At 52.8% G+C, this 21,539-nt stretch overlaps 7 protein-coding genes across 7 annotated transcripts; 4 read left to right on the top strand and 3 right to left on the bottom strand.

Moving 5' to 3' along the window:
* Nucleotides 1-2,109: 2,109 nt before the first annotated feature.
* Nucleotides 2,110-3,110, bottom strand: PHYSODRAFT_305273 (hypothetical protein; the record flags this gene model as incomplete). The annotated part of the gene is made up of 4 exons (XM_009536473.1): nt 2,110-2,238; nt 2,450-2,516; nt 2,558-3,005; nt 3,062-3,110. 4 exons carry the CDS (start codon nt 3,108-3,110, stop codon nt 2,110-2,112), a joined length of 693 nt encoding a protein of 230 aa, XP_009534768.1.
* A 349-nt stretch (nt 3,111-3,459) lies between these two features.
* On the bottom strand, nt 3,460-10,300 carry PHYSODRAFT_338620 (hypothetical protein; the record flags this gene model as incomplete). Its single annotated transcript, XM_009536472.1, has 5 exons — nt 3,460-3,719; nt 8,580-8,864; nt 8,973-9,484; nt 9,562-9,844; nt 9,916-10,300. The coding sequence occupies 5 exons, from the start codon at nt 10,298-10,300 to the stop codon at nt 3,460-3,462; spliced, it is 1,725 nt and encodes a 574-aa protein (XP_009534767.1).
* Nucleotides 10,301-13,357: 3,057 nt separating this feature from the next.
* On the top strand, nt 13,358-14,333 carry PHYSODRAFT_318403 (hypothetical protein; the record flags this gene model as incomplete). Its single annotated transcript, XM_009536471.1, has 2 exons — nt 13,358-13,360; nt 13,653-14,333. The coding sequence occupies 2 exons, from the start codon at nt 13,358-13,360 to the stop codon at nt 14,331-14,333; spliced, it is 684 nt and encodes a 227-aa protein (XP_009534766.1).
* Nucleotides 14,334-14,823: 490 nt separating this feature from the next.
* On the top strand, nt 14,824-14,979 carry PHYSODRAFT_406853 (hypothetical protein; the record flags this gene model as incomplete). The annotated part of the gene is made up of 1 exon (XM_009536470.1): nt 14,824-14,979. A coding segment is annotated over one exon (156 nt), but the record flags the coding sequence as incomplete, so codon positions are not given.
* Nucleotides 14,980-15,032: 53 nt separating this feature from the next.
* Nucleotides 15,033-15,905, top strand: PHYSODRAFT_522099 (hypothetical protein; the record flags this gene model as incomplete). Its single annotated transcript, XM_009536469.1, has 2 exons — nt 15,033-15,716; nt 15,771-15,905. 2 exons carry the CDS (start codon nt 15,033-15,035, stop codon nt 15,903-15,905), a joined length of 819 nt encoding a protein of 272 aa, XP_009534764.1.
* A 109-nt stretch (nt 15,906-16,014) lies between these two features.
* PHYSODRAFT_522442 (hypothetical protein) lies at nt 16,015-17,735 on the bottom strand (the record flags this gene model as incomplete). The annotated part of the gene is made up of 3 exons (XM_009536468.1): nt 16,015-16,882; nt 16,958-17,532; nt 17,601-17,735. 3 exons carry the CDS (start codon nt 17,733-17,735, stop codon nt 16,015-16,017), a joined length of 1,578 nt encoding a protein of 525 aa, XP_009534763.1.
* A 1,574-nt stretch (nt 17,736-19,309) lies between these two features.
* PHYSODRAFT_338615 (hypothetical protein) lies at nt 19,310-21,165 on the top strand (the record flags this gene model as incomplete). The annotated part of the gene is made up of 3 exons (XM_009536467.1): nt 19,310-19,383; nt 19,930-20,109; nt 20,715-21,165. The coding sequence occupies 3 exons, from the start codon at nt 19,310-19,312 to the stop codon at nt 21,163-21,165; spliced, it is 705 nt and encodes a 234-aa protein (XP_009534762.1).
* Between the last annotated feature and the right edge of the window lie 374 nt (nt 21,166-21,539).

Genomic DNA, 21,539 nt, shown 5'->3' with positions numbered 1-21,539 from the left:
CATGCCTAAAAGACTATAAACAAAGTGTCATTAATAACATATTGCGTTTTCTGTTTTGTCCTTGATTCTAGGACAAATATCAGAGAATAACTGACAAATATCAGAGAATAACTTGCGTCCAGTATGTGGTTTCGGCCGTTACGCCTCGCGAACAGGCATTATACTTGGTATACATGACACACCCGTACTTATCCGGATCTTATCCCCTCCCATACAAACGCCAAGTCACTTTTGGTCCTTTTTGCTGGTTCTAGGACAAAACGCCAAAATCGTAGCGTACTTAAGCGAATTTTGGTCCTTGATTCAAGGACAAAAAATGTTGGGGTTAAAGCCACCCTCAACCAAATGGGCATGTACGTCAAGCGTGAACTGCATACGCGCTATGGGTGACAACTGATCAGGATAAAACTTGTTCTTCTTTCAGCACTTGTACGGACTCCAGCAAGCTCAAGTGGGCACCGCCAAAAGTGTCAGCTAGGGATTCTGTTGTAAGCTTTCAAAGAGTTGTTTGTCATAGCAATAGTTATTACCAGCTCTATTTCGTCCTTTGTTCTGCTCATTTTTTTCGGTGAGTTACTTGCTTCCAGTGGAATAGAGATCCGCCTGTGTAGGCGCTCTCAAGCTATTTTCACACGCCTAAATGAAGCACCTGCTCGAAATCACAGACTGCGAAATTTGGAGACCACTTCATGGTTGGCACGGCACCGAGCTCTCAGCCAACTTCGGACCTTCGGAATTGGCTTGCCGCGCTATTCGTGACATCGTCTCCGGATGTCACAACATACGCCGCCATTCTGCGTAGTTTGCAGTATTGATGCGGCATTTGTTTAATTCAGATAGTGCTATTTCTGATGTTCCTGTCTTAGTTTGTATGTATGTGCTGCAAACCAGCAGGGTGGATGTCCAATTAAACGAGGACGCCGAGGACGTGGTGGTCCACCAGTACTAGACCATCGAGCTGCGTGATAAGACTACGTATCTGATCGACTACTAAACAGGGGCGACGCAATCTGCTGAACGAGGCAGACGAGGTGCACTTGCCTTCGTATAGTCCGGACAGGTCCGACCCCGGTTAACATCTTTTTGGGAGGCATGTCGAAGTCGATACAAACCTCGTCGGCTTTGTAGAAAGCTTGTGTTATTGCAGAACTCCTAAAGGTTTAGCGCAAACACCTGGCACGTTGTAGCAATTTGCGGTTTTGGCGGGGAACATTCTATATCAATAAGCACAAATCGTTAATAAAATTAAATCGTATAGTCAATCATAACGTTATTGTTTCAAACTACCCTCCGCAAAAGCGTTGGCAAGCGAGTTCAAGGGCTTTAAGTCTGCTCCTGATCAAATCCTTATCGCTCATGTAGTAATTACGTCAGCAGGAGTGGTGCGCGTGATGTACTGGTACGGTAGCACCCATTTTGCTCCAGATTTTGTACGAAACAATACTTAATTCAAGTCAAACATAGGATCTATTATTACGGTGGGCTAAACATCGCACAACGTGTCCATCGGCGTGCTGTGTTTTCTGGTGTTACATCTTATCGCCTATCAGTCATTTGCTTCTTAGAAGCCCCCCCCCTGAGCTGCAGAAGAATCGACTTCTGTTTACTATTAACTTCGTTGAACCGATACAAGTGACGATCTGTGATGCTACAATGGAGTTGTGAACATTGTGATTGAACAGTCCCATCTCAACGTGGCCAACCCCTGCGCGACAAAGATTCGCTCTCTCAACTGACTTGATCGAACAAGACTCAAAGCGAGTGCCCGTCCAATCGGACCACATTCTTGAACCCGGGCCCTGCTGCTGAATAGTGGAGAAGGGGGATTTTGTTTTGCACGAAGAATAGCCTTGCTGGTGTTGGCGGTGTTCGAGTTGAAATGCGCTCTTTCGTTAAACTATCATTTTAAAATATATGGCTTTTTTAGCAGATCTAGACAAATTCGCTGCATCGTAGAAAAAAGGGGTAGCAGCAGCTTCAAACCCTGGGTCCGACCCTTTGCTGGCGTACCTGATGGACCACATAGCGCCTCCTACCGCTGCTGGTGATGCTACAACAAACACGATAATCATGCTCCGTCGTCGATGACGGCGGCGGCAAATCGTATATTTAGTGGGTCGTTCGTGCCAGGACAGCGGCGTGGTCACTTCCGCGCATATCCGCCATCTCCAGCGACGACGATGATGTCGCCTGGATGGAATCGTCCGAGTGATTTGGGAGACTTCTGAGTGTAGTATCCTGTTTAGGGTTAGAATGACAAGTTCAAGACTTATGTCCAGTGTTGCGCCGGAGATGCGGTGTGATTCACACTTTTGCAGATGTAGAAAACACATCGATACATGTATGCCGATACAGAAGTGCACACGGTCGTCTTCAAACAACTACTTCATTGCAGTGCGCAGTCGCTTCTTCTTTGACTCTTCCGGAGTCCTAGCGTAGGAATTTTTACGTCAACGTTTTGGAGTCCCCGAAACTCCACGGCCACGTCGCCCTCCACAGACACCTCGGTTTCCTTGCTGCGCACATTGTAGCGGTATGTCGCGCGCTTGTATATCACCTGAACTGAAGATCGCAACTGGCAATGAGTTCACCAACGACCGCGTGCTTGGATTTGAAGAGTCTCCTCACACCGTAGACAGCGAGAGCGGGGTGGTGGTTGGCGCCCCGTATTTTCATCTTTTGCCTCCCCCAACCAGGACACGTACAGAATGGAGCCTGTAGTAACTTGTGGTGCGGCGGTCTTATAGACGTACATCGCTGCGATGGTCGGACTCGTGCTACACGCCGATGCTTCGCTATCGTCCTCATTGTTACTGCTTGGTTCATCTCTACAACAGCGTCATCCCGCTCGTCGTTGTCATCGTACAGCAGAAATGAAGTGGGACTAACGTTAAGGTGCGGTACCACCTCGTTGGTAATGTCGATGACTTTGCTGCGAAAGGCCAAGAACGCTGCTGAGGCCATAATGGCAGCTGTAATCTTGGCATCTCTAATACTATGACGTGCTACATGGGTTACTCGATAAACAAGATGTCTGACAATTTTTCCAGTTAAAACACACAAAATTGTTGTTCGTTCGAAGCCGCAATCACGTTCAAATAAAGATCCATTTTGCCGTGTCCCGTTACCGAGCAATGCGTCTTGAATTGTCATCCTAGCTTCCTGTCTGTAAGCTTTAGGTGCAGGCGGTATCTCGTTCTCACGTCAGAATCAACCAGGCCGACGTATCCAGCGCCAGAAGCGCGCTGCATTAACGATTTTCTTCGTTCTGTTATTTTCTGTGCTCCCTTCAAGCCCAACCAGCCTCTCTACCGAGCCCTCGCCGCTCCTATCAACCGAACGAAGAATCCGGGCCTTATCCAACGACGCACCAGCTATGTGAATACTATTTGAAGATCGAGGTGACCGCTACCATCGTCGGCTGTGTCCTGGGAGCCGCTTGAAGCTGCGGAACGACAGCTACACAACCATTCTACGCCACTGGTAGCGCCACCATGACCGCGTGTACATGGGCGAGTACAACGTCCTGGTCGGCCGCCCGAACACTCTCAATGCTTTCATCCGGGTCATCGCGACCCCTGCCATCATGGACAGCTGCCGGGTGATGGACTGGATCGTGATGGAGCACCACGAGCTATCGTTCTGCGAGAGAAGCGGAGCCCGGAGTACACGCTGCTTGGTCTCCTCGCAAGGGCCAAGCTGCGTCGACACCGAGCCCGCTGCGCAAGATCGTACCCGTGCCTGACTTATTGGCAAACGTTTAGGATTTTTCGATCGACACGCGGAAGGAGTCTGGTACTCACTGCGCTGTCCTAGTCACTGTTTTTCCCGTTACGGAGTGACAGAAGCGTCAGGGAGAAATACTTGCTCGTATTCTCCCCGTTTGCCGACGAAGGCGACCTGGGCGCGGACTCATTCATTGATCTGTTGGAATACGCTTTGGACATAGCGTAGACCTGCTGGTGTTCTATGTCTGCCACCATGCTTCCGTGAACGGTGCACTTGCATCCAGAACCGATGTACCTATGTTTGGCTGTGCCGGTCACCACCACCAGCTAGTGGCTCAAGGCCTTCTTGAACCCAACGACAACCAGTTTGTGATACAAAAGTACACGGCCTCAAGATCAACACGCTTAAGACTCGCCAAGCGCTACGTGAAGCGAGGAGGGGGGCAATAATACCCGTGTCTAGTACCACTCGCTGGAGCAGTACGTACCGGATTCTGGACCGCTACTTCGATATTGCGGAGCTGATCGTCCACACGAATCGTAAGCTGTTGGATGCCCTGCTGACTCCAAGAGAGAAGGCAAAGCTGGAGAACATTTTCAGCTGAAGAGTCTTGGGAGCGTTGGCCAGTGACTGCAGGCTGGGGATGCTGACAAACTGGAGACATCGCTACTCGATGCCCGACGCCTCCAGGGGTTTCCTAACAGTTCGATTGCACAGTCATTTGACAGTCGCATGCAGAGGTTAGGATAATTGACCAAATCATGGTATTGGTATTACTGGCCCTGCTGGAGGTCTGGTATAAATATCGGTTATACAATACTTTCGTATAGAAAACAAGTATCAGTATTAATACAGATTGTATTAATACTCTGGGTAATACTTTATGCTTGTACAACTTTATGTGGCCCACATTAGCTCGGCTTCGCCAGTGGCGAGTCTATACTGAGCCCATAGAACAGTTCAACGCTGAAGCGATCCAATCACCTTGACGATCCGAATGGCATTGAAGACCTTCTTCGTAGTATTCATACGACGGTCCTTATGTTGCAGAGGCAGCCAAGACAAGCGTAGCGCGACCTGAAGATGTGGCTATGTAGTGGTAGTCCCGCGGCACTGGTCTTAATTATCACAGGCAGGGAAATATTTTTGTGGGTAGTTGGGAAGTATGTCGGTAGCTTGGTTTAGTGATCGAACGCAAACTTCCCCTTTGCATTTATTGTGAAAACCGATTAGTTTGTCCTGCTGAATTAGTCGATTAAACATCGCTCATAGCGGATTTGACGGCTAATAAATCGGGGATGTATCAATTATAATCGGAGTATAAATCGGTCATCGGCCTCGTAATTATGTGCAGCCTAGCAATTTCGATCAACATGCATTTACCTCAGCCCGAGACTCGCCAAGTGCAGCGGCAACACCGCGCTTAAACGCGTCGCCTGCATATCTCAGTTACATGTATTATAGCGTGCGGCTTTTCCTGCTTAGTTCTGATGTTAGTGTTGTAGCCTTGACTACCTAGTCAAGAGCGACTGCAACGATTGTTGCGTGGCGGCTGATTTAGCCTACAAGGAGCGAATGCCGGTTGCACATCGGACATTCCATCTGAATAGCAAGCAAATCGGCCGGCCCTGGCTTAATCGGTCGATTACCAAATGTAAATCCGACTCATATGCTCTGACTCTGTAAGTCGTCCTAGGTAATAATCTTGAGTATAAATCGAGGTACCCCAGTCTAATTAGGAGGTCTGATTTAACAAATGGGGGGTCGTAGGTCTTATTAAGCCACTAAATCGGCGGATTAACAATCCAATAAGACATTCTAATCGGTTTTCACAATAGATGAAGTTTCTGTTAAGGTCGTGGTAGACGTTGGCACGGTGCCTCGCGCGGGTCACGCTGTCCGACGGGTATCGAATAGCACCGCGGAGGACGTATAGAGAGTGGAAGTGCGCGAGAATGCACTGAAATAGCGCCTGCGTGGGTTCGGAGGGGCTTCTGGAAGTATAACCGTAAAATATTACTGGTATTACCAATTCCGAGGAGTAGTATTACTTCAATTATCCTTATACATTCGCCCAAAAAACGAGTATAAGTATTAATACAATCTGTATTAATACCGAAATTGTATTACTGAGTAATACAATACTTTGAGTTATCCTAACCTCTGGTCGCATGATGCTTACAAGGGTTAGATTCTATATGACGCACACGAGAGAAGTTAGCCGCCGTGACTGGCACCAAATCATCGTTGTTATCGGCGCCGAAGGCCCAAAACCTACGGTGGTAGCGCATGGTGGTGCAAATGGGGCAGAAAAAAAGACTTTGGGTACAGAAGAGTGACCTCTGTAAAAGAGGAGTGACTCTTCGAGGAAAGACTGAGCCTTCGGCAAGTTTACGCCAAGTCATCTGCAGACGCTTGTTTCCTTTCGCTGAGAACGCATCTAAGGCAAACTGCGCTTGGCTCCCAGCTACTTTGCAGATAAGGAACAAATTGCAGGTCAACTTTGAATTTCGATTTGATTCTTGACGATGTAAAGCTGGATATTCTCCTTCGTCGAGTTGGTGAATGTGGTGATTGGACCAGCATTGAGCAGTTGGGATTCTACTGGGGTGCAGGCGATCCTTGCATTCATGTCAATGACCAAGTGATGTGGAACCTGGAGGAATCCAACGCTGACTCGCGCGAAACAGATGACACTGTCGAACGCACAAAAGTGAGAGCAATCTATCAGTTGTTATATCATTGAATTTGAGTAAACATTGACATCATAACGAGAAAATCACAGGGGGGGCTTTTAGTATTCGCAGTATCTTTAGCAACCCAAATACAGTTTCGCTACACTACATTTGCTGCGACGGGAGTAATAATAGCAGTTGCGTACGCACAAGACCACACCCTCAGTCGGGTAAAGGTCGGTAACTTAAAGCTCCGCTTGAGGGCAGATTTGATGCGTACCACGAGGGCTGGTGTAAGGACAATGATTAATAAATCGTCAACGTACACGGCGATGTAGCAGGGCCAGACGGGAACATTTTCATGAAGACACAGCGGTCTTTGATGAGGCGGCAGAAGCCGAGATCCCCCCCAAAACGTGCACAGTGTATGGTACCACACTCGAGGGGCTTGTCTAAGACCATACAGACTTTTGACGAGCTTACATACGAAATCCTCCTTTCCAGGGGACTTTGAAGCCTTCGGGTTGACGCATATATATTTCTACGTCAATGAACCCGTTAAGAAAGGCGGTTTTAACATCCATTTGGTGGATCTCGTAGTCTAGTAGTGCCGTTATGGTGAGGAGCAAACGGAAAACCTCCATCCGGATAACCGGGGAGAAGATATCGTCGTAGTCTATCCCGTAGCGCTGAAGGAACCCTTTGATGTGATGACCAGTCTAGCTTTGAAACGGTCAATTTGACCAGTGGCGTCGTACTTAACGACAAATACCCACCGACAACCAATGACTGAGCGGCCTCGTGGTGGTGGCACCAATTTCCAGGTGCCGTTGTCGATGAGGGACTGGCATTCGGCCTGTGCTGCACGGCGCCACTCATGGGCAAAATCAGAGCACAGGGCCTCTCGGTAGGTTCTAGGTTCAGCCACATGCCGCAAAGCGAGGAGAACGTACTGGTGTTGGAGACGTTCCTCTGCTTCGTTGAGATCGACTGGTGCATTAAGGTAAACATGGGTAGTTCGGAGTCAGAGAGGTTAGCCCGTTTGTTCGTGCGCGGCGGTAGGCCACGAGCAGGATTTTCGTCTGGGGGGGCGTATAAGGTGGTTGGACGCTGTGCTAATGTGAGCTTGCTGTAGATGGTTACCAACGACAGAGCGAAGGGATGGTAATAGAGTGAACTCACCAGGATCGGTGGTAGTAGCGTTAGTAGGAGAAACCGCAGCTGGTACAATACATGCCAAGGTGGAAAACTCATCCTCTTTGAAGACAAGATCGCGACTGTATACAATCCTGCTCATCTTGATGTCCATGAGGCGATAGTCGTTTTTGTTGCGCGGAAGCCCAAAGTGCAAGCTGTGGATAGCACGAGGGTCGAGCTTGTTGCGATGAGCAGAAGGGATATGCGCATAGGCACTACAACCGAATACTTTAAGGTACTGCGAGGACGGTTTGCGCTGATACCATTTTTCGTGTGGTGTTTTGTTTCCCGTGGCCGTGCTGGGTGTCATGTTGATTAAGTTGCAAGCATGGGTGACGCATTCGCTCCAGAGCTGTTGCGGAAGGGAGCCATCAATAAGAAATGCTCGAGTGCGTTCAAAAATGGTTCTCATACGGCGCTCAGCAACCCCGTTCTGTTGTGGGGTGTATGCATTCGTGAATTGTGCGCGCGTTCCATACGTCTTTGAAATATGTCGACCCAACTTTTCACATTCTTTAGCGTTATCGGACTGTAAGACCTGGATTTCAGGGTCATAGTGGTTAGTTCGATACTCTAGGTGTTCGATGTCTTTGCGAAAGAGGGTGACAGCACATTGTCGGAAACGCTCATAGCATTCGTGCAATTCGGATTTATTACGAATAGCATAGAGATACATGTATCGTGAATAGTCGTCGATGAACGTCACAAAGTAGTGACAGCCAGACAAAGTGGGGACCGGGAAGGGGCCGGCCATATCAAATGAACCTTTTCAAGAGGGGCTTTAGCACGTTCAACAGGGGCTTTACTGAATGGGGTGCGATGTGATTTGGCGTTACACACATGAGCTACAGAAGTACGTCTTGTCGTCCTGAGCAAGATTGAGGTCCGCAAGTGCTTCGGTCTTACTCACATCCTGCATGAGACGGAAGTTAGGATGATCAAGCCTTTTATGCCATAGTAGAAATGTATCATGCTTACCTGTAGCTGCAAGATGAGCTTCAGCCGGCTGAGGGCTCGTGGACGTGGCCGGGACCGCCTTGAACTGATAAAGGTCCGCCGAGGTCGCCAGGCGAGCAAAGAACTTGTAGCGGTTTGCATAGTACAACGTGCACTTTTTCGGGTCAAACACGATCTTGAAGTCGTTGCGGACAGCGTTAGGGACAGATAGAAGGTTGAACTTCAGTTTGGGGGCGTAGAGCACGTTGGCGAGGTCCACGGTGCGCGTGGCACCCTTGGTATCTTCCATGAGGAGGCGGATAGACCCTGTACCCTCAACGGGAATCTCGGTTTTGCCACCGACCGTAATGTATTCACGGCTAGGCGTGAGCGAGGTGAATCATTCTTTAATGGCGGTAATGTGGCAGGTGCAACCGGAATCCACGATCCAGGTGAGGTCGGGAGTAGCCACAGAGGCCGCGAGGCTCACATGTTCAACCAGGGGTCCCGTGACAGCAATGATGCCATAGTCGGTTTGCTTGTTGTTTTTGCGCTGCTGAAAGTCGACGCTCTCGCGGTCGACGGAGACCGAGTTGCCGAAGCGGTCGAACGGCTCGACCGTATCGTCAAACTGCAGCTTGCGCCCAGCACTGTTGTTGTTGCGATTGTATCCACGGTTATTGCTGTTGTTGCGGAAGCCGTTTTTGGGACGGGAATTGGGGTGGGCGCCGCGTGGATGCGAGTTGGTAGGTCCGCGATTCGGGACGTTGACAGAGAAGTTTTCGGGGGGAACGGTACCGCCCTTGACTCGCCCAGCAAGGAGATCGCGCTGAAGAACTCGGCACGTAGTTCTCGCGCGAACAATAGTCACACCGGTTGTTTGCCGCGACGAGGGCAGTCGGCACGTGGGAATCCGTTTCGGCAGCTTGTAGAGCAGTTTCAGCACTCTCGGGGGATCCCTTCTGGATGATGTACTTTGTCTTCGCGAGCTCGCCCCGAAATTTTTGCCCTCAGTTCGGCGTACGGGATGAACTTCCGAGTGCCTTTCCAGATCTGCAAGTCATTGCGCCATGATGTGGGCATTGCAAGGTAGAGGTAGATGGACTGTTGCTCATCGCTCAGGCTACTGTTTGTCGAAACGGAGCAGGCATGGAGGGTTTGCTCCAGCTTCAGGAAGAAGAGAGTCAGGTCCGTGCCTTCCTTGTACTTCAGCTTCATGAGGAAGCTTTGAATGTAGTATGGGTCACCATGGAGGGACTTGTCCTCATAACGCTCACGAATCGTGGCAAAGATCTCGTAGGCCGTCGCTTGTCACGGACGAAAAGGACATGGATGTTGTCGAGCACGCTCGACAGGTACATCTTGGCGCGTGCCCCACGGCGGCGCAGCTCGCGCTTGTTGGGCTTCGGGCGACGCTTGGACGCGGCGCGACGGGCATCCTCCTCCTTCTGCTCCGTAAAGGATAGAATTTGAGGAAGTCCGATTGAGACGTCGTTGGCAGCGTCATCAGGCAAGGCTGAACCAGCCGAGTCAAGCTCCGCGCGGTCGGGGTTGAATTCAGCTTCATCTTCATCTTCTTCAGGCAGTTCCATCACCACATCGTCGTCTTCGGTGTCGGACAAGCCTTCGTAGTTGGGTTTCATGACGAATCCCAGGAGGTGTTTGCCGTCGAGGGTAGCAATCACACGTGGCTTCCAGATGATGTAGTTAGCACTATTGAGGAGAGGTTGGTCGTCGGAGGTGGAGGCTTGCGTAGGGCTCATGACTTGTGAGCGGGAGCGGGAACAGGAAGAGGAAGAGGACACTTGGACAGTTGAGGCAGGAAACGAAAAGCGATTGCATTTGGCCGTTGCAGGCTTACGAGCTTGGTGTGGCTGTGGAACCTCCGCAGCCACCAGTTCTACAGGACATGTACTAACACAGTTATTACAAGTTTTTGTATGCTATATCTTAGTTTATACTTAAATACGTTGTAGTTGAAGACTGCTGTCTTGACAATCAGCTACTAGCTCGCGATGACTGGTATCTGGAGCAGGTTCACCGAGATGACCGCGTGCTTACGCACGCGGTTGATAACCCGGTCCCCAGTTTCTTGCGGATGCAGAGTGAGCCCTGGATCGTCGATGTCAACTGAGATGTACGGGCCTTCGCGCTGCCCGGCGGTCGCCACGTGGTTCGATATGGGAACCAACGGGCGAGCTGGGCCTGGTCGGTAGGAGCCATTAACACACATCAAAAACAAACAAGGAATATGGACAATCACGCAAATCGCAGAGCAGTCACATAAAGGACATGACGGATGCAAAGACAGCTGGCTTAACGTACATAACGACGCGACGAAAACTCATCAAACACGCCTCTCATTTCAGTTAAGTCGACCCAAACATCTTTAGAAGGTAGTTGCGTGAGCTAGTGCCTGCCATTCATATTTTGCATTGGAAATCACGAGAGAAGATGGAGCAAAAAACACAGCAGCGCTCATACAGCTGGACTCAAGTGGCAGCAGGTCTGAGCGAAGAGGGACTTGACGAGTGGATAGATAGCTGTAAGTCGCATCTCACAAATGCATACAACGATGTCAAGTGCCAGATGAGTGTTTTAAATATCGAGTTACACAGGTATGAATACCAGATCATTCACGTCAATTCGCCCTTGGCAATCATACTTGTGTACGCGAATATCTAGCGTTCATTATGACCAATGTGTGCATTGCAGAGTTCGACACGGCTACTGGGCAGCCCGCGGTGCGAAAAATACTTCAGGAATGTTAATTTGAATTTGGATCTGGAGCTGCAGCGGTCGGTGGGAGGCGAAGTAGCGCCACAAGAGCCACCACGATTCCGGGCCATCCCCCCCCCCTGTGCAGCCTGTACGGGGAGCGGATGCGCCAAAGAAGGACACTATCGTACACTCCTGGCCAAATTAATCCGGGCACCCACACTTTTGGCCGTAGCCCCGTCAATTTTTAAGTACTCGCACTGCGCTTTTGATATGTCCTTTGTATTGTATAGAGTAGTCGGGTGTTTGTGTTAACATCCTGGGTTTTGCGGTTTGTACTGTAGCTCCCATACAATAAACCACTTTGACCAAGTGGCCCAAACTTCCGACCACCCTGACTATACTAAACTCAAGACAAATGTGCTGAAATGAATGTATTAGTAATGGGTTTTAGCGCCCTTCTTCTCAATCACTTCAATGCAGCGGCGAGGCATCGACTTGACTAGCTTCACCAGAGCGGCCTGCTCAATGCTATCCCAAGCAGACAAGATGGCAGTCGTAAGTTCAGCTACGTTAGCATACTGACGTCAATTGGGATACACTTTGCGTGCCAGCAATGCCCACACGTTCTCAATGGGATTGAGGTCGGGGGAGCGGGCCGGCCAGCTGAACAGCTTGACGTCCTGCTCTTCGAAAAACTCCATAGTCTCGCGTGACTTGTGGATTGACGCATTGTCTTGCTGATAGACAAAATCAGACTCGTAGAGCGTAAGGAAGCAAAAACTCCGACACAGTATAGATATACTGTGCCGAAGCCTGCCACCCCACTAACACAGCCAGCTTGGACCTGCCCTTGGTGCTGAACGCGCCCCAGACCATTACAGAGCCGCCGCCATTTTGCCGCCCCACCGTCGTCCTTGGCGGTCGTCGCACGTCGTGCCGGTAGCGCTGCATTCCGTCGGGCCCATCTAGGTTGAATTTCTTCTCGTCGGAAAAAATGATGCGGTCCTAGTCTGCCTGTGGCGTTACCACCATGTCCTTGGCCCAAACCAGCCGGTTCGCCTTGTGCTCCGGCGTCAACGGAAGCATGTTCTCCATTTTGGTGTAGACAAGCCAGTCTACACCAGAAAGGAGGCGACGGATTGTGCGAGTGGAGCACTGGCACTGGCACTCGACCTTGAGCTACGCGGCGGAGTAGTCACCGCTGGCTGCTTTGCGCAACAGTCGCACCAGCCTCTCAGACACAGCGACTTTGCGTCCTGGCTTCCGGCGATTCCAGTGGGGCGCAGACAGCGCGAGCACGACAGCATCCCGGGACCTCTTGACCTACTTCGCAATGGCTCTGATTGAGAGCCCTCCTTCTCGAAGTCCACGCACACGACACTTCTCTTCGTCGCTTAGCCACGCTGGCATCTCCTTGAACAAAATGAAAGTGCTGCTTGGAAACTAGAGCGCTTGACGGCGCGCGAGCATCCACCAAAGTGATGGATGGCCAGCAAGCAGTATCATCCTATGTTAAATGAACAATCCTTTCAGCACATTTGTCTTGAGTTTAGTATAGTCAGGGGTGGTCCGAAGTTTGGGCCACTTGGTCAAAGTGGTTTATTGTATGGGAGCTACAGTACAAACCGCAAAACCCAGGATGTTAACACAAACACCCGACTACTCTATACAATACAAATGACATATCAAAAGCGCAGTGCGAGTACTTAAAAATTGACGGAGTTACGGCCAAAAGTGTGGGTGCCCGGATTAATTTGGTCAGGAGTGTATGCGGGGTCTCTGATGGGGTATAGATGTGATGGTCGGAACACTGAGCAACTTCTACATATTCAACTGGGTGGCAACTTCGTTCGATCTATTTTGGAGAGTGGGGGTGTCAGCCTGTAGTGGACACTCTGTCGGTCTCTAAGCAACTCAAAATCACTGCGTCAGCGGAGCAACATATTATGGCGGTGAGCTGTAAATTCATGCGAAATAGATCCATAAAAGGGTGGACAACGCTTATTTAGTGCTAATTCCGCCTAAGATTATGGCCCACAATGTGTGGGTGCTTCCCCTTAACACCCGCGATCAGCATTTGCGAGCCAGTCGACGGCAGCATGGCAGAGCTAGCGGGTAGCAAACCGCCATTGCTCTGTTTTCGTCTGGATTAGCTTATTCCGCCTTAACTTAACCCGCTCTTAATTCGGCCACGGCGGGACGACCCGGAATTAACAAGGGAATTAGCTAATTCAGGTGAAAAACACAATATCAACCAATTATAAAAACTGTAGTTGACATACCATCTGCTTATTGGTCAATTTGACATAAAGCTGCTTACTTTGAAAGTTTCAAATTGAAACCGGCGCACACTGTGCTGTGCACTGCACAGTACTGATGCCCAAGAAGTCCAAGGCCAAGAAGGCCAAGCAGTCCAAGCAGGCCACTGCCTCATCGGTGTTCACCAATGAGGGACCAGCCCACCCGACTCTAGTCGCCGCCAACGCAACACCTGACGTGATGGTGGACTTCCAGGCGTTCTCGCACTACGCTCGCAACGGCGCCAATGTTTCCATTCGAGGCTCCCAAGCCAAAGACCTCTCGGAGTCCACACGAGAGAGCGTCGTATCTCTCTTCGAGGGCAACATGAAGACTCTGTACCAAGCTTCAGACTGGGGGTACGACCCAGCAGCTAAGCGCAAAGAGTTGTTCGAGGACGAGGCACGGTATCTCTTGGTCCACGACGAGAGCGTGACCTCCACAGACTCGGAGTCGGTTGCGCCACTCGTGGGCTTCGCGCACTTCCGCTTCGTGGAGGACGACGGGGCGCTCGTTTTGTACCTGTACGAGGTCCAATTGGCCTCGACGGCGCAACGTCACGGTATTGGCAAGTTCCTCATGCAACTCTTGCTGCTGGTGGCGAGGAAGCACGGAATGGAGCTCATGGTGCTCACGGTGTTCAAGAGCAACACGGGCGCTATGAAGTTCTACCGAGAACGACTGGGCTTTGAGATCGACGAGACCTCGCCTAGTGCGTGCGGAGACGACTCCCAGGACTACGAGATCCTCAGCAAGAGCGTCGTACCGAACAAATAGAGCTGGAAGGTAAGAATAGTCGCAGGCGGACTCAATGGACTTGCTCGCATAAATAACCGGAAGCAATCGAGACTCACTAGATCATTTCAAGCACTGCCTCTCCTCTCTGACGCTTCACTGGGTTCATGTATGGGTTCTCCGCGACGCAGCAGCACTGCTTGTCGCCGCGCCACGCTAGGTCCGCAACTCCTCCTGAAGAAAAATACATTCCAAGGTCTCGTGATCCCCGTGGCGCCTCTCCAGCAGCAGCAAGATGTTAGTGTTCTTGTCTCTGAAGCTTTGGCGAAGCAGCCTCGACTGCGGAAGTTCCAGGAGTTCCCACGAGCGTCTCGCATTCGCGTAGCAGCAAGCAAAGACTGCAGCCCGAGCGGTGTCGACCTCGTTGAGGAGTGCGACGACAATACTTTGATAGGAGTTGGAGACCGCTTGCTGTATCTGTTGCAGCGCTGGCAGGTGACAAATGTGGTGCTGGTGGTAGCGCACCACGATTCCAGTCTCAGTGGGCGGCTGCTGGGTGGCGCTGAGCTCTACAAACTCTCCACAGAAGCTGCAAAGCTGGTTCTGGAGCAACACTACATGGATTCCGTCGCCGAAGCTGCCAAATTCTCGGCGGAAATCGCGGCAGCTGAAGGAGCTGTATCGTCAACAACGGAAAAGAATCAAGAACGGCTGCAGCAAGTCGTCCCGGCAACGTGCGTTATGTCGAGTGCAACCGTCCCAACTTGGCCGAAGCACCACCAGCCGACAAGCGACGGTGGAGGTCGCAAGGGCGTCAAGCAGGGCCGTATCAACCACTTCCGCCACCGAGAGATTACTGCTGCTGAACGAAACCAAGATGCGGAACTAGCCGAAGAGATCGCTAACGAAGGCATTACCAGCGTGATTAGTGCGAAGAGCACGGGCAGTTTGGAGTGGCTGGGTATTTCACGCGAGGAATGGCGAAAGCTGCGCAGTATCCGCGTGCCTGTGCGAGAGCTGCACTATCTCTTCATGTGTTTGGTGGTGCTTCTGGAGCCGCCCATCGAACAGCGCGATGCACGGAAAAGCAAGCCGACCCCAAAGCAACAGGAGCAGTTCGTGCCGTCCGATTTTTCGTGGGCTCATTGTCGTCAAGTGTTGCACAAGTCGTCGGAGTGGAGCCACCGACTGCGTGCCGTGCGTGGCAGCACGCTAGCTCCCTCTCAAGCCGCAGCATTGCGCGCCATCTTCCAGGAACCCACATTCACTGAAAGCGCATTCGTCCGAATCGCAGCGGGTGCTGGCACCAAAATCTTCGCTTGGCTGCAGAAACTTCTTGACGAGTACGACGAGAGAGATCTCGGTCTCCTGCGCATCGACATATTACCCGATGTCACATCTCAAGCAGCAGCATCGCCAACCTCTGTCGAAGTTAAGGAAGAAAAGGACGGGGAACAGCAGCACCAAGATGAGCAGGAGCAAGCCGGGGAGAAAGCCTCGCCGGTTCTCCGAGCACTTCAAAACGTGGTCAAGAGCCCGAGGTCTCCAGGTCACAAGCCCCTAAAAATTGTTGATCCTGGTCGACTTTTCGGCCGCAACCATGCAACTCAATAGTATCTTGAATAAATGCTTCATTGGTGCTACGAGCTTTACTGTGTCGGTGTATCATGGATAAAGTGTAGATGAAGATGAAGATGAAGATCCACGGACAGCCTACTTAGTGCTAAACAGAGTTGGCTGCCGCAGTATCGCGGACCTGACGCTCGATTCTCTTGCGGATGTCGTCAACGGGGGAGGCGCGGTCTCGAGGTTTCGCCATCAGGATGCCTGCTGTGATAGAACTGATAATGATGATGGCGTAGATGAAGATGTTGTAGTCCCAGACCGTGCGCATGCCTTTCAAGTAGTGGATCTGCACTCCCAGGAGCGTTCGCAAGGCCGTTAGACGGTCGTAGTCTGCGAAAGCTTGGTCGCAGAACTGCACCGCTGGAATCGCACAGAGCAGCACCAGACCAAGATTGAAGACCAGCGAGTTCATGTACGTCCCGTGGAGCTTCATTGGGTGCAGCGCGATGCAGAAGCAACGCATCCCGAACTTGAAACAGCCTTTGACCGCACAAGCGAGCAGGTACGAGCTGAAAATGCCGACCGAAATGGTGCCGAAGAGCGGGAACCAGCGGTCAAACCAAATGAAGTACGTGTTGAGGAACGGCAGCAGCGGCGTGTTCGGCAGCATGTAGAGGGCGATGTGGAAGAACCACATGCAGCTGATGACGCTCGCAATGCATCCCAGGAGCAGCTTGAAAATCGGCTTCAACGGGTTGAAGTTCCGGTATTCCTCGTGACAAAGTTTCAGGTCAACGACGTCGCCCTCGAGCAAGTAGACCGACTGCTTGAACTTGTTAAGCGTCACGAAGTCCAGCCGCCGCTGTTTCTTGCGTTCCCACGAGCTCTGTCCGTGACCGGGGCGATCCATGCTCTGCTTGATGGATCGGCCGATCTCGAGGAGCTCCGTTGAGCGGCGCTGAAGAATCAGCTTCTGGATCGCGTAGACGTCAGCACTGATAAACTTCGGGCGATGGAAGAAAGCACTATTGCAGCGGCACAACACACAACGTCAGTGAATAATACCGAGTACAGCACCGTGTAGCGAGAAGTATCTTTACAGGATCAAGTCCATGGGCAGCGCAATAAGTCCAACGCCGCAGAAAATCGAGAAGCCGAACCAGCCGACAAAGCTCGTGAGACCCGTAACGTACACCGGCAGTGAGACGTCCACGGTCAGTGTAATGTGCTGCACCGTGACATTGCTGGCTGCATCGACGACGTCGGTGGATAGTGTCGTGCCGTCGACGTAAGCGTGAAAGCCCGCAGTGGCAGACATGGAGTTCACCTCCAACGCGCGCATTGGGACGTTGCTCTCGGCGCTTGTGATGTAGAGAACCGTGATCAACGCCGCGGCGACGACCACCGTGCCGACCTCCATCTTGATCGCCTCACCCCACTGACTCTTCTTCGGGTTGTCCTCTCCGTCGTCGGCCTCGTAGTAGTAGATCGCGAACGGCAGCAGCACCACCAGAAAGATCACGATGGACAAGAACACCATCAGCCACAGCAGATCCATGTTGATGTTGCCGCACGCTGTGTTCCAGCCCTCGGCGCAGCCGATGGCCGTCGAGTTGTTGGCCACATCCAGCGGCAGCAGCAGTACCGTCGCCTCTGCGAAGAACAGCCCGAAGACCTGCCGTTGCAACGAAAAAGCTTAGCACTGTGTGTACCACCAACACAAAGCAAGACAGATGATCGTACCACGAGCGCTTTCGGAAAGTAGGCGGTGTTCTTGTCGTCGTCGTGCTGGAAGTAGACCAGAATGTAGACGTTGCAGATGAGCAGCGCTACTGCGATGATGATCACCACGGCCAGCAGGAACAGATCCACGCCCATGGCTACAGCAGCAGCGGGCAAACAGGAGATGCCTTCTTTCGCTCGTGCTTCTCACCTATGCCTATGCCTTTCTCGTCGACACTCGACGCAGTGTAACGGACAGCCTGCGGCAAGCGAAACGGACGAGCGTATTTAAGTCTGCAGCTAGCTGCCTGCAGACAGAGTGTAGTTGCTCTGCGTGCACACAGTGCTACATGTAGACATTCTGCTACCAGCAGGCTAACACTACGGTAACGTAGCTATGGTATGATTTGAATGGGGGCCTCAGAAGGTTCTTTCGACGCATTGCGACGGCGGTCGTAACCCCGCCACTCATGCAGTAATTGGACATAGTGTTGTGATCATCATAGGCTCCACCACTATTATACAAGATTACACGCGCGGCATAGGCGCAGGTACAGGAAAGAACTAGGAAGCTACAGCCGCCCGGAGCTTGATCTCGAGAGCGGCAAAAGGCTTAGTGGCAACCTGCGCCAGCGGGGCGGATACGCAGGCTCTTCTCGTCCAACCATCTGGCGGTGTGTAAACCACACGTAACTATGTGGTCACACTAAATGCGACGGAGCACTCTGTTTGGTACATTGTACCAGGTGAGTAATCGGACCACTTGGCTGCTTGTCAGTCAAGTCTCCGCTCGACTTGCCTGCAACCATGACAAGCACCAAGCAGGCCACAGTACCAACGAGAAGCGGGGTTGGTCAGCCTGGTGGCGGCACTCTACCCACAATAATTCGCTTGTCGCCGAAGCATGAACCACAATGCTGGCTATGCGTCGTGACACGACTTGTGCCGAGCCTCAAGCATGGCGGAAGAATCACCTCGGCCGAACCCGGCCACCTCGGCTGAACCCGGGCCTGGCCGGTCGGCTTCAACTGATCCAGGCGCGCTGCGATAGTTGACGCGCAGCTCTACTACGGAAGAACACGGCCCACTCCATTTCGGCGTGAAAGCGCCGAAATGGGACTGCAGATATGAACCTCCCATGCCGAACGTCGTGGACCTCCGACCGGCCCGCGCCAAATACACTTGAGCTGTGCGCGAGCTTTGTCTCTCCGGCTTCGGTAGCCGACGCTGACGGATGTCTACGTGCAGTGGCGATGCCGCGGAGCCTCGTTGCCAACGAGTCGTTGACATGACTCCAAGTGGGCGGCCGGCGTGCTGGGGTGTTCGCGCACAGATTTGCTTTCCCACCGCTCGATCGAACCGCTACGATACCGCTCGAAGACTTGAAGGGATCTCACAGCTTGGTCGCCTGACTGTTGCATGGGACCCTCGCCTCTCGCTGCAGACGCATCCATCGAGTGGCGGAGCTGCCGACAAGTGCTTGAATCCGTGAAGCGCTGACAACAGCAGGGTCTGCCGTGCCTGCCCACGCCGCGGCGGCGACACCGAGTCCGCGTGCGCAGAGCGGCCGGCTGGCTGGCAGTCAGCCAGCCCGTTCTCTCGGCGCAAGCGTGTCGTTGCGTTGCAAAAGGGATGATTTGTGCTCGATTTACATCTGAGCGCGGACCAGGGCGCGGGTTCACTTCGATACGAACGGTATCTATCTCCGTGGGGGGCGTGACCGGATCGCAATGGCGGCGGCGCTGTTCGAAAGCGCAGACTCGACAACGGCGATGGCGGCCATTGGCATCATGAACGCTAGCAAGTTAAACGTATACGTGCAGTGCATTGCAAGCCCAACAAACCAGCGATCTTGCATGTCCCGCTCCATGTGTAATGTGAGAGCGAAAACTTTCGCGCCGCTGTAACAACATCTTGCACCTGTTGCAACTGGAATTTGCGAGCGGCGACAGCGCAATGACAGCGCGGACTTTTCGTTAAAAGAAAAACATTGTTTTCGTGCCGTACAGTTATCGCGAGAAGGAGCTGGATTCGGTCAGACACAAGTCCAGCTCCTGTCATTTGTCACCAGAAATCAGCTCGCGCTGTTGGATGGCTGCATGCATGGTGGTTGCTTGAAGCAACTTGCTTGAAGCGAGCTGAGAGCGACCGCACGGTGAGTGAAGTTGCTGCGACGCGAGATCCTCCCATCCGGCCCCCGCTTGCAGCGGTGGCTACACACGCATGTACGAAACATCCGATGATCCTCGCTGGGTATCGGCAGAATGAGCACCGCAAATCGCGCGTGGCCTCGAAGTTGCGGTCTGTAGAGAGAGAATGCAAGCTGTAATGGCCCGCGACATGCTGGAAGGGCGCTGCCCTTCGCGGCCGTGGCTCCCGCGTTGCTGTTGATGTACTTTGATAGTCGCTGCGGGAGCACCATCGTGCGGCTGCAGAGCTTGGCGCGCGACGCCACGACCGCGACGCTCATTCTTGAAGTCAAGGAGAGCGATTTCGCGCTGGGCAAGCCACGCCACGGCCCCTCTGTGCCGTGCGTGCGATACATGTACACACTCGTCCGACGCGGCGCCGAGAGCCACCAACTGTATCGAGACAGCTATGTACACGAAGGGCGTTTTGGTGGATAAGGGTAGTCGACGCTGCAGTGCATGTCTAGGCGGCACTGACGAGGCCGCCGGAAAAACTAACGGATCGAGCAAGCGGACCGCTGCAACTTGCAGCCGTGTGGTACTGTATGACAGGTGCCTACGTAATATGTAGGTAGTGCACTGACAGTGTAAACCTCACTTCCTCGCCACGGGAGCGTGCAGTGCGGCCACTGCACTGCAGTACATGTAGTGTATTGAATGAATGCATCGGCCAGTACTGTAGCGATGAATCTCATGAACTGGAACGCTGTCACCGTCATCGATGTCGCCGCCGCGCTGGCGGATACCAAGTACTAGATAATACCTAGGTATCCTCGTCATGGCCTTGGCAGCACGGCTCTCGCCTGCCATGTTGGTTGAGTACGGGAGAGCGAAGGCTGGACGTCAACAACAGCTGCCAGGCTCGCCTCCACCAGATGCCGCGAGGGCCGAGGTGACTTGGAGTTTGTATGCTGCTGACTAGTTGCCGCGAGTCAGTTCGGGTTAGAGGAAGTCGGACCACTGGCCCCGAAGCTCCAAGTCACGACAACACCAACGTCAACGAGGGCCGTGCGCCATCCGCCAGCGGCTGGGGCGTTGTCTGCTGTGGCCAAGAACCTTCGCCGGCCCAGGCGGCGACCGTCGCGCCGGCCGCTCTCACTCTTCTTTTTGCGCCGCCGCTCGCGCGACAGACCCCGAGCAATCGACGCTCGGATCAGCCCCCACCGCCCACCGCCGATCCCAAAGCGCGTTCTTTCATTTCCAAGCCGCCGTCGGCCGCTCTCACTGCCCCTCGACAATCGCCTGCATTCGATTTCGAAGCAAAGCGAATCTCTCGTGCCTCCGCTCCACATCCCGAGGAGCGCTCGTCCCATCCGAGCGCGCGTTCTCTTGGTTCTGGGCCACGAGACCCCCTTCAAGCCGTGCAGCAGCAGGTCCGCGCCGTTAGCAACGAGTGAATCCAGCCTTGCCGCGAGCGAGCGACCGACGCCCCGAGACGTGCGAGCGCCTCAGTTGTAAAATCGAGCCGCGCAAGACAATCGCAGGAAGGAAGGAGAGAGCCTTGCCGCAGCCGACCCGAAATGTCCATTGAGAGCGCGCATAACAGCGAGACCGGCCAGCAGCGGCCGAGCATGGCCCACAAGACCGTGCGCGCGCTGCAGCCGCCCGTCGCCATGGCGCAGCACAACCAGTACTCGGACATGCTGCTCGGAGACATGGGCATGATGGGCTGCGACGTCGACGCCTGGTCGCGCCCGCAGCAGCAGTTCGGCTTTGCCTGCCCCCCGGCGGTGCTCACGCGCCACACCTCCATGCCCGTGCGTCAGATGAA

The sequence above is a fragment of the Phytophthora sojae genome (genome assembly GCF_000149755.1).
Source record: "Phytophthora sojae unplaced genomic scaffold PHYSOscaffold_9, whole genome shotgun sequence".
Taxonomy (NCBI): Eukaryota; Oomycota; class Peronosporomycetes; order Peronosporales; family Peronosporaceae; genus Phytophthora; species Phytophthora sojae.
This window is presented reverse-complemented; position numbering and strand designations above follow the sequence as displayed.